At 37.7% G+C, this 17,093-nt stretch overlaps 2 protein-coding genes across 10 annotated transcripts in view; both read left to right on the top strand.

Moving 5' to 3' along the window:
* cpeb2 (cytoplasmic polyadenylation element binding protein 2) overlaps positions 1 to 7,078 on the top strand; it is a 22,635-nt gene extending 15,557 nt beyond the window's left edge. For all 6 annotated transcript variants that reach the window (XM_060893974.1, XM_060893980.1, XM_060893979.1 and 3 more), the window contains 3 exons: positions 217 to 331; positions 830 to 1,011; positions 1,856 to 7,078. In XM_060893974.1, coding sequence (XP_060749957.1) covers positions 217 to 331; positions 830 to 1,011; positions 1,856 to 2,083 — 525 coding nt within the window. In that variant the 3' untranslated portion in view covers positions 2,084 to 7,078. The remainder of the gene's footprint in view (positions 1 to 216; positions 332 to 829; positions 1,012 to 1,855) is intronic.
* Positions 2,510 to 16,549, top strand: LOC132862110 (NACHT, LRR and PYD domains-containing protein 3-like). Of its 4 annotated transcripts, none has more exons than XM_060893971.1 (15): positions 2,510 to 2,644; positions 8,980 to 9,124; positions 9,873 to 9,998; positions 10,274 to 10,384; positions 10,496 to 10,603; positions 11,345 to 11,455; positions 11,569 to 11,716; positions 11,887 to 12,088; positions 12,191 to 13,967; positions 14,080 to 14,253; positions 14,356 to 14,523; positions 14,622 to 14,795; positions 15,030 to 15,203; positions 15,658 to 15,825; positions 16,050 to 16,549. In XM_060893971.1, the coding sequence occupies exons 2-15, from the start codon at positions 9,003 to 9,005 to the stop codon at positions 16,210 to 16,212; spliced, it is 3,726 nt and encodes a 1,241-aa protein (XP_060749954.1). In that variant the 5' UTR covers positions 2,510 to 2,644; positions 8,980 to 9,002; the 3' UTR covers positions 16,213 to 16,549. The 4 variants fall into 4 exon arrangements, with proteins under 4 accessions (XP_060749954.1, XP_060749956.1, XP_060749953.1 ...); XM_060893973.1 differs by lacking the exon at positions 2,510 to 2,644 and adding an exon at positions 8,069 to 8,156 and having other exon boundaries at positions 10,499 to 10,603; XM_060893970.1 differs by lacking the exon at positions 2,510 to 2,644 and adding an exon at positions 8,069 to 8,156.
* The last annotated feature ends 544 nt before the right edge of the window (positions 16,550 to 17,093 follow it).

The raw sequence follows: 17,093 nt of genomic DNA, 5'->3' as shown, positions 1-17,093 counted from the left end.
CTCAGGGACCCAGCAGTGGCAGTTTGGTGGACCTGGGATTTGAATTTAGAATTGATTTATTTATTTGCATGTCCTCCCAGTGTCTGGATTTTTGATTCCTGGTTTTATTGTTGCTGGTTACTAGAGTTTCCAGATGCATGTAGCTGTGTGTGTGTGTGTGTGTGTGTGTGTGTGTGTATGTGTGATTAATTGTGGTCTAACATCTACGTGTTTCAGGTTCAGATCCGCCCGTGGAACCTGAGTGACAGTGATTTTGTGATGGACGGCTCTCAGCCTCTCGACCCTCGCAAGACCATCTTTGTAGGCGGAGTTCCCCGTCCTCTGAGAGCAGGTAAAACCTTCAGGCTTTTCACTGATTTCACAAGAAGCCTAAAGCTGTCGAGACGCCTCGTTGGAGACGTATATGATCTTGTGTTGGGGATGACTTGTGTAAACGTGCAAGCAGAGCCGAGCCCATCGTCATCTCCCTCAGTGGCACGGCTTTAAGATGGTATTGCTTAAAAGCTGGATTAAGACTCAATCCTTGTTGAGTTAAGCAGCAAACTCCGTATTTTCGTGTAACCCACAGGCCGTTTTGTTTCCTAATAATAATAATTTTACATTACAACAACATTTCCAAGCAAAACGATCCTGAGTTGCTGAAACTATCCTGGCATCTTTTGGTCTGACAGCACCTCCTGGTGGTACACGGCTTTCAAGCCGTACAATAAATATGACTCGTTGTATATGGTTCAGTCCCTTTGAGTCTTTTTTGTGACTGTTGTGGCCAAGATTGCTTGATTTTCTTGGGTCTTTTTTCAAAATGTGAATCTTCTTTTAAACTCTGCAGTTGAATTGGCGATGATCATGGACCGTCTGTACGGCGGCGTGTGTTACGCCGGGATCGACACTGACCCCGAGCTGAAGTACCCGAAAGGGGCGGGCCGAGTGGCCTTCTCCAATCAGCAGAGCTACATTGCTGCCATCAGTGCCCGATTCGTCCAGCTGCAGCACGGAGACATTGACAAACGGGTAAGGAAACCGATCATAGTTGATGTGGCTGAATACTGAAATTCACTGGAACTGATTTAGTTTACTGCCAGGAATGTAAACTACACATAAATAATCTGTAGCAAATTCACTGTTTAAACAACCTTTGATGAATCATCCACGTAAGTCTGCGAATATGATAGACCGCTGACTCCGCCCATCGCTCAAACCTCAGCCGTAACTGACCTGGCTTTCCAAATATTATTTTACAATCTCAAACTCAGAATGCTGACGCAGTGCAAATAAACGATTTAAAAAAAAAGGTCAAGAAATATCTTATTAAAGCAGAGCAACTATTTCCCTAGTCATTGCCGTTCCTTTTAACCAGACAGCATCGTTACACTTTACTGCACGGATTCTCCGTTCTGATTGGTCCTTCGTCTCCTATAGCGGCAGCCCTGACTCAGCTATGATTTAGCAAACAAAGTAAAAAAAGTACGTCAGAATTTCAGTATTTTGTAAATGTTCAGTGTTTTGTAAATGACAGTTTGGAACATTTATCTGCATAAATAAAATCATTTTAAGAGAAAAAGAACAACAGACAGTGGTGATGAAACGACTGTTTATATAACTGCTGGAACGCAAGCGATAACGTGAACCAACTTCCACAGCATTTAATGTAGCTATAAAAGGATAAAAAACTAAGCGTTTCCATTTTGTCAGATTGTGCGATTTCCCGGAAAATAATAAGCTACTAAATAAAAGTAATTCCAGTTCGCTTTGAGTCACGTGTGTTATTCCTGTAGTAACATCTTCCATGTTTGTAGCAGAGCCGTGATATTCACTAGTGAGCAGTTGATCTCAGTTGAATTGTGTCTCGTATCAGGTGGAGGTGAAGCCCTACGTTTTGGACGACCAGCTGTGTGACGAGTGTCAGGGGGCTCGCTGCGGAGGCAAGTTCGCGCCCTTCTTCTGCGCCAATGTCACATGTCTGCAGTACTACTGCGAGTTCTGCTGGGCAAACATCCACTCGCGTGCTGGCCGAGAGTTCCATAAGCCGCTGGTCAAAGAGGGAGCCGACCGGCCGCGCCAGATTCACTTCCGCTGGAACTAACAAACCACCAGGAAACAAGCGCCGCCTTCGAGCCTGTGCTATCAGTATAGATCACCTAACAGTATACAGTATATAGAGATCTATGGATATATTTATCTTTATCTTTTGTAGCAGCCAGAAACACTACATGCCTCATTCGTTTCACCAAATCACACACTTTTCTCTTCTCTACCCTATCCTCAGTCCCTACATCTCAGGCCTTTGTAGTACTTCGGTATTTTGTTTTAGTTTTTTTTTTTTTTTTAAGGAAAATAACAGAAGAGGGTTTTTTTTTTTCTCAAATTATTTTTATATGTCAGATTTAACAAGTAAATATGAGAATGTCTTTCGCATGAGAGGGCAGTCTGTCTGTCTGTCTGCTGCTAAAAAAAACAAACAAACAAACGAGAAAAAAAAAAACGCCGAGGGCAAAGTGCGCAATCGTCTCTTGATAAACACTTGATGTGATTTCGGGGAGCCTCGTCGTCATCGGGAAAAACGCAAACTCGTGCTGAACTAGGAGCGGAGATATCAGTAAGCTCCCCTGCTGACATAGAAACCTGCCGAGGGTCTTTACCAAAGGTAACGAAAAAAGTAATATTCTCACCTTTGTTATGTCAATTTTGGAAAGGTTTTGGGGTAAAAAAACAAAACAAACAAATCTAATTCACGCTATTTCAAAAGTATTCAATCAGCCAGGAGCAAAAATCTAATCAATTAACAAACCAAATTTTTTTCCACAAATATTTCTTTATATTACTGAGGCAGATTATTTTTATTATCACGCAGCTCACCATCTTCGACAACACATTTTTTTTTCCTTATCACAGTTTATCATTTATCCCCCTTTGGCTCTATCGGCTAAAGTTTCAGAGCGTAAATGTAGCTGGACTCTATGTATGAAATAAAACACAACAGGACATGTTGCTCTAGGAAAAGAACCACTGACCGGTGTTTTTTTTCCCCGTTAACGTCATGTCCTTTCGTGTTTTATTCCGAGCATGGCAGTGTTTTATTTATTAAACAATGACACACTGAAAGTTTTATCCATTCCAAGTTACATATAATGTTGCAGAACGTAATCAAAGCAGGTTTGTTCATGTTAACACTTACGTTTGAGCAGCAATACATTTTTTTATTCAACATCGAGCTTGTCTTGCTAATCGACTTAATTTAAGCTAAAACAAAAAACTCCTTTAATTTATTTCCAACCCGTCCCTTTAAGAGGTTTAAAAAAATTCTAAAACAAAATGTTAATTTCTATAATTGGCCTGACTAATAGCTAATTGCTTACGCCTGTGTCACAATTGAATCTCAAGCGAGGTATATGATAAGCTTTGCTGCTATAACGAATAACTAGACTTATTGTTGCGATTATATAACGCCATTATTACGTATAACTCACGTTTGCGTGTGTCTTTGCATCACTTGCATGCGTTAGGCTTCTAGAGCGAGAAAGACACACGGGATTCAATTTATCAGTCATTTACAATATATAGCACGAGAGATTTAAAAAGATTTGCTCTCAAGTGCAAGATACTATCGCTAACGGTAAGCATTAAAGAATATTATGTCGAAAATGCGTACTAAACACCTTTGCATGCTTCGAGATGGTATTTGTTTACACACATAGCGTCGCTAGCTTTTCGGTTAGCGCCATTTAGTGTATCACTTAGTGAAGAATCAGTGTGCCGTATAGTGCTCTTGTCCGTCTTGTGTGTGTGTGTGTGTGTGTGTGTGTGTGTGTGTGTGTGTGTTCATGTCAGTATTTAGATTAGAAATAATGTACATAGCGGAACGTTTCACCATCGCTAGTTTCGGTGCTCCTGTCACTCACGCAGGTCAGCTGTTGCTAGCTGAAAATTATTTACAAGCCCATACATATGACATTTTTTATTTTATTTTTTTTTAACAAAATCCATGGAATACTATTTGAATTTGAATATTGACTCAAAAAGAAGAAAAAAAAAGAAAAAGAAATGTTATATTCGATAGCTCCCTGATCTTTTTTACTACACAGAGGAGCTGAGGTATCCAGGATGCTAGGGTTTTACTAGCATTCATGCTAACGTGTTTGTTGAACAGAAAACTCACCTCACTGAATACTGAGTCAAAAAAGAATCGCTAGAAAGTTAAAACATTATATCTAGCATATTCATTAGCTAGCTGATGGTTTTTACCACACATATGATCTAATGTAACCAGGATGCTAGTGGCTTTTTTTGGTTGTTTTTTATTCCTCAGAGTTCTTGTTAACACTGCTGATGAAACTTTGTTGTTCACTGGACCATTAAACTTGACTTAAACTGAAACTACAGAAGTTCAATAGCAAGCTAAAAGGATAATTAGCCCAGGTAGCTTGCGTCATAACCCGAAGGACAGAACATCGTAGCTGACTTATGCTACACTTTATTCCGCATATTTTGAACGTTGTGTTTGTAAAACGTTATGCAGAGGTGCCAATATATTTACACGTTCAGCCTAGCGTTTTTGCTTAGATTTTTGTCCTCCTGCTAGATACCTGACAATTATGATTTTCATTATTGACTTGCGCTTATCTTATAGTTTTGTTTCAAAAAGCAGACAAAAACATATTTTAATATATTTGGATATATTTTATTAACTAGGATTTTCTCAACTTTGACACCTCTGCATCATGCGAAATAAACAACAACCAAGAAATTTCTCATTATGAGGAATACTCAAACCTCCTTCATCCAGTGAGACTACACTGTGTGAAAAACGACTATCAAGAAACGAAGAGAGATCGTTTCTCAAACGGACGATGTTCTAGCGGCGTATTTACCGTAGCCCTAACTAGACGTCAGTTGTAGCTTTAGCTGTGTAGCTACCAGAGCGTGCAGAGCTGATATTTGTCTTTTGTGATGGATGTTGTTCTCGTCTTCTTCTTCTTCTTCTTCTTTCCACACTGTTGACAAATAACTAAGCGGAGACGTCGAGTAGAGTTAGTACAGGCACACATGGACCTAAAAGAAGGATTTTTAAGTTTTCGATTAAATGCAACCCAGTAACTTGATATATTTTTGTTTGTAGTTTTCTGCACAAATTTTCTTCGTCTCGTCTCTGTAATGAAGTGCAACTCTGTGACAGTGTTAGGGACAATCTGTAGACGCCGGCCGGCGCTCTACGCCACGTTTCGGTACTGTACTCAATGTAGTCTCTCTCTGTGCATCTAGCTAAGCTAGCTAGAGTCCTTTCTCGCTGTGCTTGTGGCGTTGGTAATATGTTCAGTGCCCTTTGTGTGCTCAGTGACCTTGATTTGCATCTGTTTGCGTTTTTATTGTTATTAACTATTTATTGTTAAGTATTTATTCACGTCTGTCGTCACACGATCACGTGCACTACTGTACTCTACGTCCGTAGCACATCGATGTTATCGGATCGATACTGAAGTCTACTGTACACTCCAACACACACACACACACACACACACACACAAACCTACACCTTTATTCACGTTTTATTTAGCGTCTTTGAAAAACTACCTTTTTATTAACTATACCAGATTATTTAAAAAATGTTTATTCGTGCTAACTTGTTTGAAATTTGGTGCACACAATAGAGTGTGATTGAGTCGTATCTATTATGGGATGTGAACGATGGTCGAAGAGAGAAGAGAAAAAAAAAAAGACCCGTGTCCTGAATGAGATGAAGTAACTTTCTAATAGTGTCACGTAATCCCTTTAACACTGCTGTAGCTGGACATTGTGCTCAGTACTGTGTCCTCTCTCTCTCTCTCTCTCTCTCTCTCTCTCGCTCTCTCTCTCTGTCTCTCTCTCCCTCTCTCTCGTTTTTTTTCCGTTTTGTTTTACCTCTCCTTGTCTTTTGTACGAAGTCATATTTATTTCTATTTTTGTAGATTGGATTGTATTTTTCTATTTCACTTATTCATCCCCCCCCAATTATTTATGATTCATCAGGTGGAAATATATGAGAAGAAGAAAAAAAAACACGTTCAATCAAAATACCCATGCAATGACGTGTACAGTCTTAGATTCATTAATATATAGTTGCTTTTGAACATTTTAATGTGATTTAAACCTAATATATTGAGTTATTTTATTATATATTTTGAAGTTTTTTTTTTATCTTATTATTATTATTAATTTTTATGGAAAACACTTGAGCCTCTCCGTCTCTCCCCCTCACTGACGTGCAGAAACTTGAACACACTTTGAAAGGCTGACTAACCTCGGATCTGTGTCGTGTCGTGCAATACCGTTTCTAACGTTTGTATAAAAGAATAGTGAGAATTACAGTGTATACCTTTTTAAACGCAGATTTATTTTTGTCATTGCCTATTTTGCAGAGTTCCGATTCACGGTTGTCATTTTTTTATGGTCGGAAAACTAAAAGACGAACCCCTTTTTTTCATTGCGACTATTTTTAAAAAAAAAAAACAAAAAAAAAACAAGAAAGAACAACAACAACAACCCAGATCTCTTTGTAACGATGTAAATGATTGTAGTTTATTTTGGATAGCGTTTTTGCTAAGAAAAAAAAAAACTAAGGAGACTTTTTCATGCATTTCTATTTCATTTCATCTTGTTTTATCCTTTTTTTTATTTCACTTTAATAGTGTTGAAAAATACTTGGAATAATTTTCATACATGTCATTAACATTATTTTGTATTTTTATGTGGAGATATATAAATATCTAATTTTATGATGCTAATTGCTAAGATGTTATTCATTTGAATTATTTTTCAAGATGAGATCTTTGTAATATCGTTAATGTTACTAGTTTCTAAATCAGAGTTTGTGTACAGATCTGCTCGAGCGGTTTATGAAGTGTTCAGATTGTAATTATTACTGAATGGATCTTTGATATGCAAAATGAATATGACATTGATTTTTATTTAGGTATGGTTATTACTATTATATTATTAATATTATTATTATTATTATTTTTTGTATTTAAATGGGGTGTTGATTCCAATCTTTTGTTTTTCGTATTTCAGTTTGATGAATAAAGAGATGTTCTGTTCGGACACAGCTGGAGCCTTTACATGTTCATTTTAATATAGACGTTTGCTGGGGACTTGAATTTAAAGACAAATTTGGAAAAAATAGTATATGGTTATATGTATGCACCAAAAAAAAAAAAATAGACTAGGTTTGAATAATTAAAAAATAATAATAATATGGTACTAATAATAGAAATAATTGTACACAAATATTAATGAATACATTTTTTTTATAATATAAAAATTAATGAAAGACCAACATTGCCAGGCCAAAATACTTGAGTAAACAACCAACACAGCACAACATTCAGATATTTAGTTTAAGAGATTTTGTCTAAATAAGAACTCGTTTAATTATCATTATTTAATATTTTATAATAAATAAATAAAATCAGCTAAATGCATTTGCGTTCAAACCCTTTTTTAGTTAAATTGTACTAGACAATAGATCCATCATATGTTCCAAGTATGCTGTAGTTATTGATATCTAGTGAAGTGTGGAATAAAACACTTGCTGTAATAGAAAATCATTACATTTACATTTATGTCATTTAGCAGACAGTGACTTTCAACTGAGCAATTGAGGGTTAAGGGCCTTGCTCAGGGGCCCAGCAGTGGCAGCTTGGTTCTGGAGTACAAACCCATGACCTTCCGATCAGTTGTCCAACACCTTAACCACTGAGCTTCCACATCCCACTATCATTAAAGATAGGATGGTGTAAGCGTAGGGTCTGTAGCTGAATCTTTTTTCTAATATTTTAGAAGAAAGTTCCTGCTAGCTGTTGTGAAGATGTTCCTTCGCAAGCCACGCTGATAAGCTGGAAAGTCCATGTCGTCCATCCTGAAGAGCAGCATCTGCCATCCAAGTCCTTGTGAATGAGCTGTTATACAATAGAAATAATAATAATATATAAGAATTAGTGTATTAATGTGAACCTGTCAGCACTGGAAGAATCACTTAGGAGAATTTGTTTGGTACTGGAGAAAGAATTAGTTTGGCATAGAAAGAGTTAATTCTTTTAAAGGGACAAGAACTGAAACCGAAACTTACATAACAAGTTATTACTCATAACTTAAACTGAAGGGTCTAGTAAAGAATCTGACAAGTAAGTAACCTTCAGTGATCGGTTTAATCAGCAGATTAGCCCTTTTAAAGACACATTATTAAGTTAAACATGCTAACAGATGCTAGTCTATGGGATTATTATGATGTTAATGTTTGTGCTGACATACATTTCGGTAAAATAATCCAAATATGTTTGTTTCACGGACTTTACATGAATACATTTGGAATATGGAAAGGTTTGGCGTTTGTAAATATGTGTAAAGTAACTTAGTTTGTTTTAGAAACGGAGTTGTTGTCGTATTCCTCAACGATTCCTATAAAGTGAATCATGTGAATCGATTCACAAGCAGGAACAAGTCTTTCTTCTTTTCCGTAATATAATGGAAGAATCTTTGTTCCTGTTTATACATGTGTGATGAGAAAGGAATAAAGTTTGTTTTAGAAACCGCTCGAGGTGAGGAACATGTCGCGAATTGATATTCTTCAATAGTCGATTTAAATAAACCAAGTGAATCGATTCACAAACAGGAATGAATCGAGTTTTAGAATTTAGTCAATCAAAGTCAGGGCGTTTATACTGAGAAGTTCTGCAGGTGTTATACATAAAACCGGTTGTTAAGACATACTACTACTACTACTACTACTACTACTAATAATAATAATAATAATAATAATAATAATGTCAAATTCTAAAATAAAACTGGCGTACAAACCTAAACACACGAAAGGAATGAGTGAATCAATATTGCTGTGTCGAATCTTTTGATTCTAAAGTTCTTAGCCCAAGGCTTTTATTTCTTGTTTATTAATTTTTAGATGTTTCCAATGGTAGTCCACAGTGGGACTGTATTTAATCCGTACAGGTGATGCAGGTGTGTGAAGGAGGATGGACAGCAAATGGGTCCCCACTGAAGACCAGGAATGTGACAATGTCCCTGACGTGAAAGAGGACTACAAAGATGAAGGAAGTTTACCTACAAACCCTGCGAAGGCTCTTGGTGCAGAAAAGTAAGAGACTGTGCGTTTCTGTACATATTGACAATGTCAGACATTTGTCAGAAATTCTCTTCCAACCTCAACTCGACCGACCAAAAACTCATTCTGTCTGTCATTTGGTATTAATATACAGCACAAACGCTGAAAAACCACATAGCTGTGACCCAAAGACAACAGTCTGAAAGCAATAATATTCCTCTCCATTTTATTTAAGCATGATGTGTTCCTGGCTTCAAAACAATAATTTTTACACATATCCAATCACTTCAGATGATATGTGAGTGCCTGTCAGACCACCGAGTGAAGACTGATATAAAATAACCTCAAATCCCAGACTGGGTCAAAAACATTACATTCATGTCCATATAATGTTAATATTTAATACTTAAATATTCTCATGTCTCAGATGTAATAAGTGTCCCTGATATCCTGAGGGAACCATTATTGTATTACTCAAATAGACATCTGTTTCAATAGTGAGGAAATGAAATGGTTTTCCAGTGAAATAAAACGTGATTGAATTTATTCATAACATAACCAAAGGTCAAAATCGATTAACATACTTGTCAGGATTTTACCGAATGTTTTTAGTTATGTGGTCCAGGGCTGTGATGCAATTTGAAAGTCATTCTAATGTTCATGAGTACTTGAGCAAAGTAGCAAAACAAAACATTGTTTTACTAAATCAAAGAATGCTTAAAAATGAGAGGAAAAAAAAAACATTAATTCTTTATTTTTCTTTATTTTTACCACCATCTAGTGCTTCTGCTGTCATACAGCACGGGAGATCATGCTCACCGGTCCCCAGTTGCTTGTCCATGAAGAGCAACTGCTCCATGGAGCTCCCACTTACACTAAAGCAGGCAGATAACACACTTCAGCAATGGTATATCCATATATCCATCTCATTCTTTACATAATCAGCTCTATTTTTAATCTCAAAATTTTGTGTGAAACTCATTGTGTCCTGATTGTATTCTTCACCGATTCAACAGTTTATTGTAGTTATTGCCATGTATCAAGTGGAAATAAATCAGTTCTGTTTTATGTTTAAGGGGCTTTGAACAGACAGCACTTATAAGGTTAATGTACATGATAGAATGACAATTGCCTCAGTTACATAATAAAGTAGAAATAATTCAATGCTGTTTTATGCTTAAGGGGCTTTGAACAGACAACAAGCTCATATCCTCCTGGTTGCTTGTCCATAAGGAGTCACCAATCAATGGATCCACCCTTCAAATTTAAAGACGGAGCAACTGCTGAACTAATGTACAGTACAGTTCTTGTGTGATATATAGATGGGTAGATTCCTTTCCTTCTATTGGTAGATTTAAAGGTTATTTACACTTCTATCTTCTCTATCTGTGCACTTTTAACTAGCAGAATGCAGGACAGCCCATACAGTCCCATCTGCCTGTCCATGAAGAGTAACAGTTCCATGGAGCTCCCAGTTACACTAAAGCAAGCAGATAACACACTTCAGCAAAGGTATATACTGTACATATATCCATCTCATTCTTTACATAATCAGCTCTATTTTTGAGCTTTGTGTGAAAGTCATTTCATCCTGATTGTATTCTTCACCAAGTCAACAGTTTATTGTTGCTATTGTCATGTACTGTACACATATCATATTGGTGCACGTTGTAGAAATGCGTTTACAAAAGATGTTGGACTACTGATCATAAGGCCATGAGTTCACATCCCACCATTGTTAGGCCGAACAAGGCCTATAAACCTCAACTGCTCACTTGTATAAGATTGACATATTTGTTAGTCGCTCTGGATAAATGCATCTGCCAAATGCCATAAATGGGAGGACATCAGGTTGGTCTAAGGGAATTTCATTAAGAGCAAACTAGGAAGGTAGAATAAGTCGCTGTCATTGGAAGTTGGAAATGGGATACACTTACTCTATAAGCTGCGTATTTAATAAAGGTTTAGAGCCGTTGTGTTTGACAGCCCACTTCAGTTGTCTTGCAATCCTTGCTCACATGCTAGGCGAGCATGTTAAAAAAATTGAAGATTTCTGGATGTAAATTCCAATCATTGCATTCATTTGTTCATAAACTAATAGCCAAGGTACATAGAGGTACATCAGGTGAACTGGTCAATATTTATACTTCTACAATGTGCACTTATAAGGTTAATGTACATGATAGAATGACAATTACCTCAGTTACTGTACATAATAAAGTAGAAATAATTCAATGCTGTTTTATGCTTAAGGGGCTTTGAACAGACAACAAGCTCATATCCTCCAGGTTGCTTGTCCATAAGGAGTCACCAGTCAATGGATCCACCCTTTAAATTTAAAGACGGAGCACCTGCTGAACAAATGTACAGTACTGTTTACATTTGATATATAGATGGATAGTTCCTTTCTTTCTATTGGTAGATTTTAAGGTTATTTACACTTCTCTCTTCTCTATCTGGTTACTTTTAACTACCAGAATAAAGGATCGCTCATATGGTCCCAGCTGCCTGTTAATGAAGAGTGAACATTCCATGGATCCATCAGCCTCCTTTAAAGAGGAGATCTTTGTTCATGAAAGACAATCTGACCAGAGTGAAAAGTTGTGTCCTTCTGCCACATTAAGGGTAAAGCTATTAAGTAAATGGTGACAATCTAAGTACAAAATGTTTAAATTAGAGGTTATGAGGTTATACAAAACTGTAAAATGACACAGAAAATACTACATACAAAATGGCTTTCATTCTCTCATATTCTTGTATCGTTCCTGTCTAATGGATTTAAATGTTCAAATTAGAGCTTTGAAGAGAGGTTCATGAGCTTGATGGAACGGGAGATGAAGAAAATCAGCCAGATTCTCAGCCCAGGTTACGGTGCATCTGTGGAAAATTCAGAAGAAGATCAGGACAGCAATAATGTTAGAGAAGCATCTCTGAAGATCGCCCTTCACATTTTAAGAGACATGAAAGAAAAAGACCTGGTTGAAAAGCTGATCAAATGTAAGCCAGACACTCTTCCATTAATTAAAATCACATGGATATACTGTAAGGTAATCTGTAGCCTACATGTTGTATAATGAATGTTTTTTTTTCCATTTTTAGTTGAAGATGTACATAAGCTTCAGAAAAAACTCCAATCCAGCCTGAAGCACAAGAGCCAGCATGTGTTTGAAGGAATCGCTAAGCAAGGAAACCCGGCCCTTCTCAACAAGATTTACACTGAGCTCTACATCACAGAGGGAGGATGTGGGACCCCCAATGATGAACATGAAGTGAGACAGATTGAGTCATTGAACAGAGTTCCAACAGCACAAGAAACGGCGATCAAATGCAACGAAATCTTTAAGCCTTTACCAGGGCAAGACAAATGCATCAGGACTGTCCTGACCAACGGTGTAGCTGGCATCGGTAAAACATTCTCGGTCCAGAAATTTATCCTGGACTGGGCTGAAGGAAAAGCCAACCAAGATGTACATTTCTTGTTTCCGTTGCCTTTTAGGGAGCTAAATCTCATGAGAGAGGAGAAGCACACCTTGGAGGGTCTTCTTCACTGCTTTTTCAAGGATATTAAGAACTTCCCCCTCTCAGAACTCCAAAATTACAAGGTGATTTTCATCTTTGATGGCCTGGACGAATGTCGATTTCCTCTAGACTTTAGAAACGACGAAAGATGTTCGGATATAACCAAACCAACATCTCTGGAGATAATTCTGACAAACCTTATAGCAGGGAACCTGCTTCCATGCTCTCTGATTTGGATCACTTCCCGACCAGCAGCCGCTAACCAGCTACCTGCTCACTACATTGACCAGGTAACAGAGGTGAGAGGATTCAATGACCTCCAGAAAGAGGAGTACTTCCATAAGAGAATCAGTGACCCAAGTCTGGCCAACAAAATAATCCATCATGTAAAGTCCTCCAGAAGCCTTCATATCATGTGCCATATTCCTGTCTTCTGCTGGATCTCTGCTACAGTGCTCGAGAGGCGGTTGTGTGAATCAGACAATCATCACATTCCCAAATCACTAACTGAAATGTACACCCATTTCTTGATCTTCCAGACAGTACAGAGACATGAGAAATATACAAGAGGTAAAGACCTGCAGCCTTGCTTGACCATGAAAAACCTTCTTTCGTTTGGAAAGCTAGCGTTCCAGCAACTTTATAAGGGTGACTTGATCTTCTATGAAGAAGACCTGCAGGAATGTGGCATTGACGTCAAAGAGGCATCTGTTTATTCTGGAGTTTGCACACAGATCTTCAAAGAGGAATTTGCACTATTCCAGAAAAAGTTCTACAGCTTTGTGCATTTGAGCTTTCAGGAATATCTTGCAGCTTTATTTGTCCACCTCTGCTGGACTGGCATCACTGAATCTGACCAGGTTCAAGATCATAACCTGCAGAAACTTTGCCTTAATTCAACCATTTTTGATTTGCACAAGAGTGCAGTGAATTTGGCTTTGAATTCAAAGCAAGGCCACTTCGACCTTTTCCTCCGGTTCCTCCTCGGGTTGTCTCTGGAATCCAATCAGGAGATGTTGTGCAGTTTACTGCAGAAGAAAGTTAGCGCTGATACCTGCCAGGAAACTGTGACCTACATAAAGTTCATGCTTGGGCAATACATTAGGCCTGAGAGCGCTATTAACTTGTTCTACTGTCTGCAAGAGCTTAATGATCATTCTCTAGTACAGGAAATTCAAACCTACCTAAACACGAAGAGTCTTTCGGCAGAAGAACTCTCGCCAGCACTGTGGTCCGCTTTGGTGTTTGTGTTGCTGACCAATGAGAACCTGGAGGTGTTTGATCTAAGAAAATACATCAAGTCAGATGACGGATACAAGCGGTTAAAACCTGTAGCCAAGGCATCCCGGACTGTCATGTTAGTATGATTATGATTGCATTAATTTTGCAGTATATAGATCAGAGAACAAAGGCAACAGATTGGCAGGTATAATGGTGGTGTTTTGAGCTTCAGTGATTTTGCTTTTCAGATTGTCTTCATGCAACCTTACAAAGAACATCTGTCACTCACTGGCCAGCATTCTTATGTTGAAGACTTGTGCTATAAGAGAGCTCGATTTAAGTTACAATCTCCTGCAGGACAAAGGAGTGGCGCAACTGAGCAAAGGATTGTGGAATTCAAACTGTCGGCTGAAGGTGCTGAAGTAAGAACCTACTTTATGCACTTCTCACCCTCTAGTGGGTTTCCCTAGACATTCATGCAAGAGTATACACATACATTATTGAATATTTGTCTTTTATTCTAGACTGGCATTTTGCGGATTGACAAAAACTGGGTGTTCTCATATAGCATCTGCTCTACTTTCAAACCATGGCCACCTGAGAGAGCTGGACCTGAGCTTCAATCTTATAGGAAGTGAAGCTCTTACTGAGCCCGTGGCTTTACTGCCCAACAGCAGGATCGAAACACTGAGGTGATGCATGAAAATGTCCCTTCAACCCCTTTATTATTTGGATTAATGCCAACACCTCAACATATATTCTCATTCTAGAAACGATGTATGTTTTACAGGCTTGCGCATTGTAACATCAAAAAGGAATGGTGTGCTTTTCTAGCCTCGGCTGCAAGTACCACATCGTTTCACCTTAAATACTTGGATCTGAGCGAGAACACCATCGGAGACTTGGGTGCAAGAGTCTTCCCTGAATTACTGAGCAAAACAAATTGTAAACTTCAGTCCCTGAAGTAAGGCAAACAGATGTTGGCAACATGGTACTGTATGTAAAAGAAAATATCTGTTTCTTTTCTTTAGTCTGATAAATAACTGGGCAACAGGATTATGCCCAGTTGCAGAACTCTTGGAAAGAGATTGGATAAGATTTCTGTAATAATATCTTAATATATGGTGCGCATATTATTAAGGTGCTTTTTGTATCATGAGAAGATTGAGATCTTAAGTTCTCTGTTCTCTGTGTTCAGGCTCTCATCTTGCGGATTCACAGAGCGAGGATTCTTTGACATTGCTTCGGCTCTGAAATCAAACCCCACATGCCTGAGATGCCTGGATCTAAGTAAGAATTTCCCTGGCAAGACTGCGACGGAGAAGCTGTGTGCAGCTATCAGACAGCCCTCCTGCACTCTTCAGACATTATGGTGAACACCGTGTAGCAATTTTTAGACTGAAGCTGTACAGACTGGAAGACAAATGACCTTTTAATAGGGATCATCAATAGACGGAGACAGAATTATAACAGACAGAAATTAAGCGCTTAACACTTTAAGTGTCCGGAGATTTAAAAATAGCCAAATTACTAAAGTGTAGCTTCAAATATTACACCTGAGGTTTACTCAAGTAGAAAAGAAAAGTATCAAACTCATCAATTTACCTGAGCAAAGCAAGAAAGTACAACAAAAGAGTCATAACAGCACTTAGAAACAAGATTAACAAGAAAGAAAGAATAACCTAAGTGTAGCAAAGCTAATTTAAGGTACAACTATGTGCATCCTGTCAGGTACAAGATACAAGCTGTACTGGATTGGGAGGAAATATTAAATGATAAAAGATGATTGAAATGGTGTTGACTGATCACTGAATTTGTTCATACAGTTTGGACCAATGTGACCTTGACTCAGAAATATGCCCCGCTCTGGTCAAAACGCTTCAGAACTCGAGTCTGAGAGAGCTGAGTCTGAGCCATAACAATCTCGGAGATGCGGGTGTAACGAGAATCTTCACTGGCCTACACAACAGACAATGCACTCTAAAGATCCTGAGGTAGAGCTGAATACAATTTAAATGGCTTATAACAAAATTTTTAAAAAATTTTAGAAAAACAACATTCAAATTCAGAATATCTTTAAATTTCAGTTTCTCCAACTCTCTAAAACTCCATCATGCACTCCATTCACATTACTATGTATAAGATTATTATGTTTTTTTTGTTTAGCTGTCAGTGTTCCTGTCCAATAACGATTGTCCTCTCATCTTCTCTCTTACAGGCTGGCTAATTGTTCCCTGACCAACAACATTTTTCATTTCTTGGCCCCTGCGCTAAGCTTGAACACCGTCGGCCTGTCAGAGCTGGACCTGAGCAGTAACAACCTCAGCCAAGACAGAGCCAGTTTCCTGTGCTCAGTATCGTACATACATTTTATACTGTGATATATAATGTGAGATATGTCTTTTTTAATCTCAGTTATTTGAATCAGTTCATAGTTGTATAGCAACCACACTAAATTGAATCAATTATCTGATTCTCAAAACCTTCATGATCTGCTATGTTAAAGTGCAAAAAAAAATGGAAAGAACATGGAGTTTAGGATTGGATTTTTTTCATCCTATGTAAATATTATATCAATATATTATATAAGAATTATATCTACATATCTATACATTATATCAGAGTTTCTGTACACTTTCGATGAAGAATTTTATAAAGTTTACCTGAGGTAAGGGTTAAAAAGTGCACTTAAAATTGTTAAAATCCTTTAAAAGCTTTTTAAAATTTGTCTGTAAATAAAAAAGCAGTATATTGTAAAAGATCGTCACTTTTATTTTTTTAGATTCTTTTAAAAATGAACAAATATTCAAGGAATAAAACAGTCAAGTTATGATACAGAGGCAAAAAAAAAATGTTTTAATGTGGGAAGAACAAACAGAGCTTGGAAGAGAAGACAGCCAGAACACAAGAGCTAGTTTAGGCTAAGCTACAGTAGGAGAACTTGAACACACAAGCTACGTACAGTGCAAACGCAAACACGGATAAACTTAAGCAGATGAAGTTTACTGAGCCAACAAGCAAACAGGGAACAGCACGGAACTTAAACAGCGTGACTAATAAGACAATACAAAACAGGTGAGAATTAACAAGGGAGAAACATCACAACCAACAGATGAAGCAGTATAAACTATTGGTAATGGCGATCTCTGGTGGTCGGCTAGCAGAATCATCAATGGTGGAGGGATACTGATTAATAAATGTGTCTGATTTGTTTTGTCCGTCTTATACCACAGGATTTTTACCAATGGATACATTTTTATTT

The sequence above is a fragment of the Tachysurus vachellii genome, chromosome 19 (assembly GCF_030014155.1).
Source record: "Tachysurus vachellii isolate PV-2020 chromosome 19, HZAU_Pvac_v1, whole genome shotgun sequence".
NCBI lineage: Eukaryota > Metazoa > Chordata > Actinopteri > Siluriformes > Bagridae > Tachysurus > Tachysurus vachellii.
The sequence above is the reverse complement of the archived record's forward strand: the minus strand, read 5'-3'. Positions and strand labels throughout refer to the sequence as shown.

Coding starts and splice junctions, on each gene's coding strand:
- LOC132862110 (XM_060893971.1), top strand. CDS start 9,003: ATGGACAGCAAATGGGTCCCCACTGAAGACCAGGAATGTGACAATGTC. Junction 12,089..12,190: donor GGTTGAAAAGCTGATCAAAT/GTAAGCCAGACA, acceptor TTCCATTTTTAG/TTGAAGATGTACATAAGCTT. Junction 15,826..16,049: donor TGCACTCTAAAGATCCTGAG/GTAGAGCTGAAT, acceptor TCTCTCTTACAG/GCTGGCTAATTGTTCCCTGA.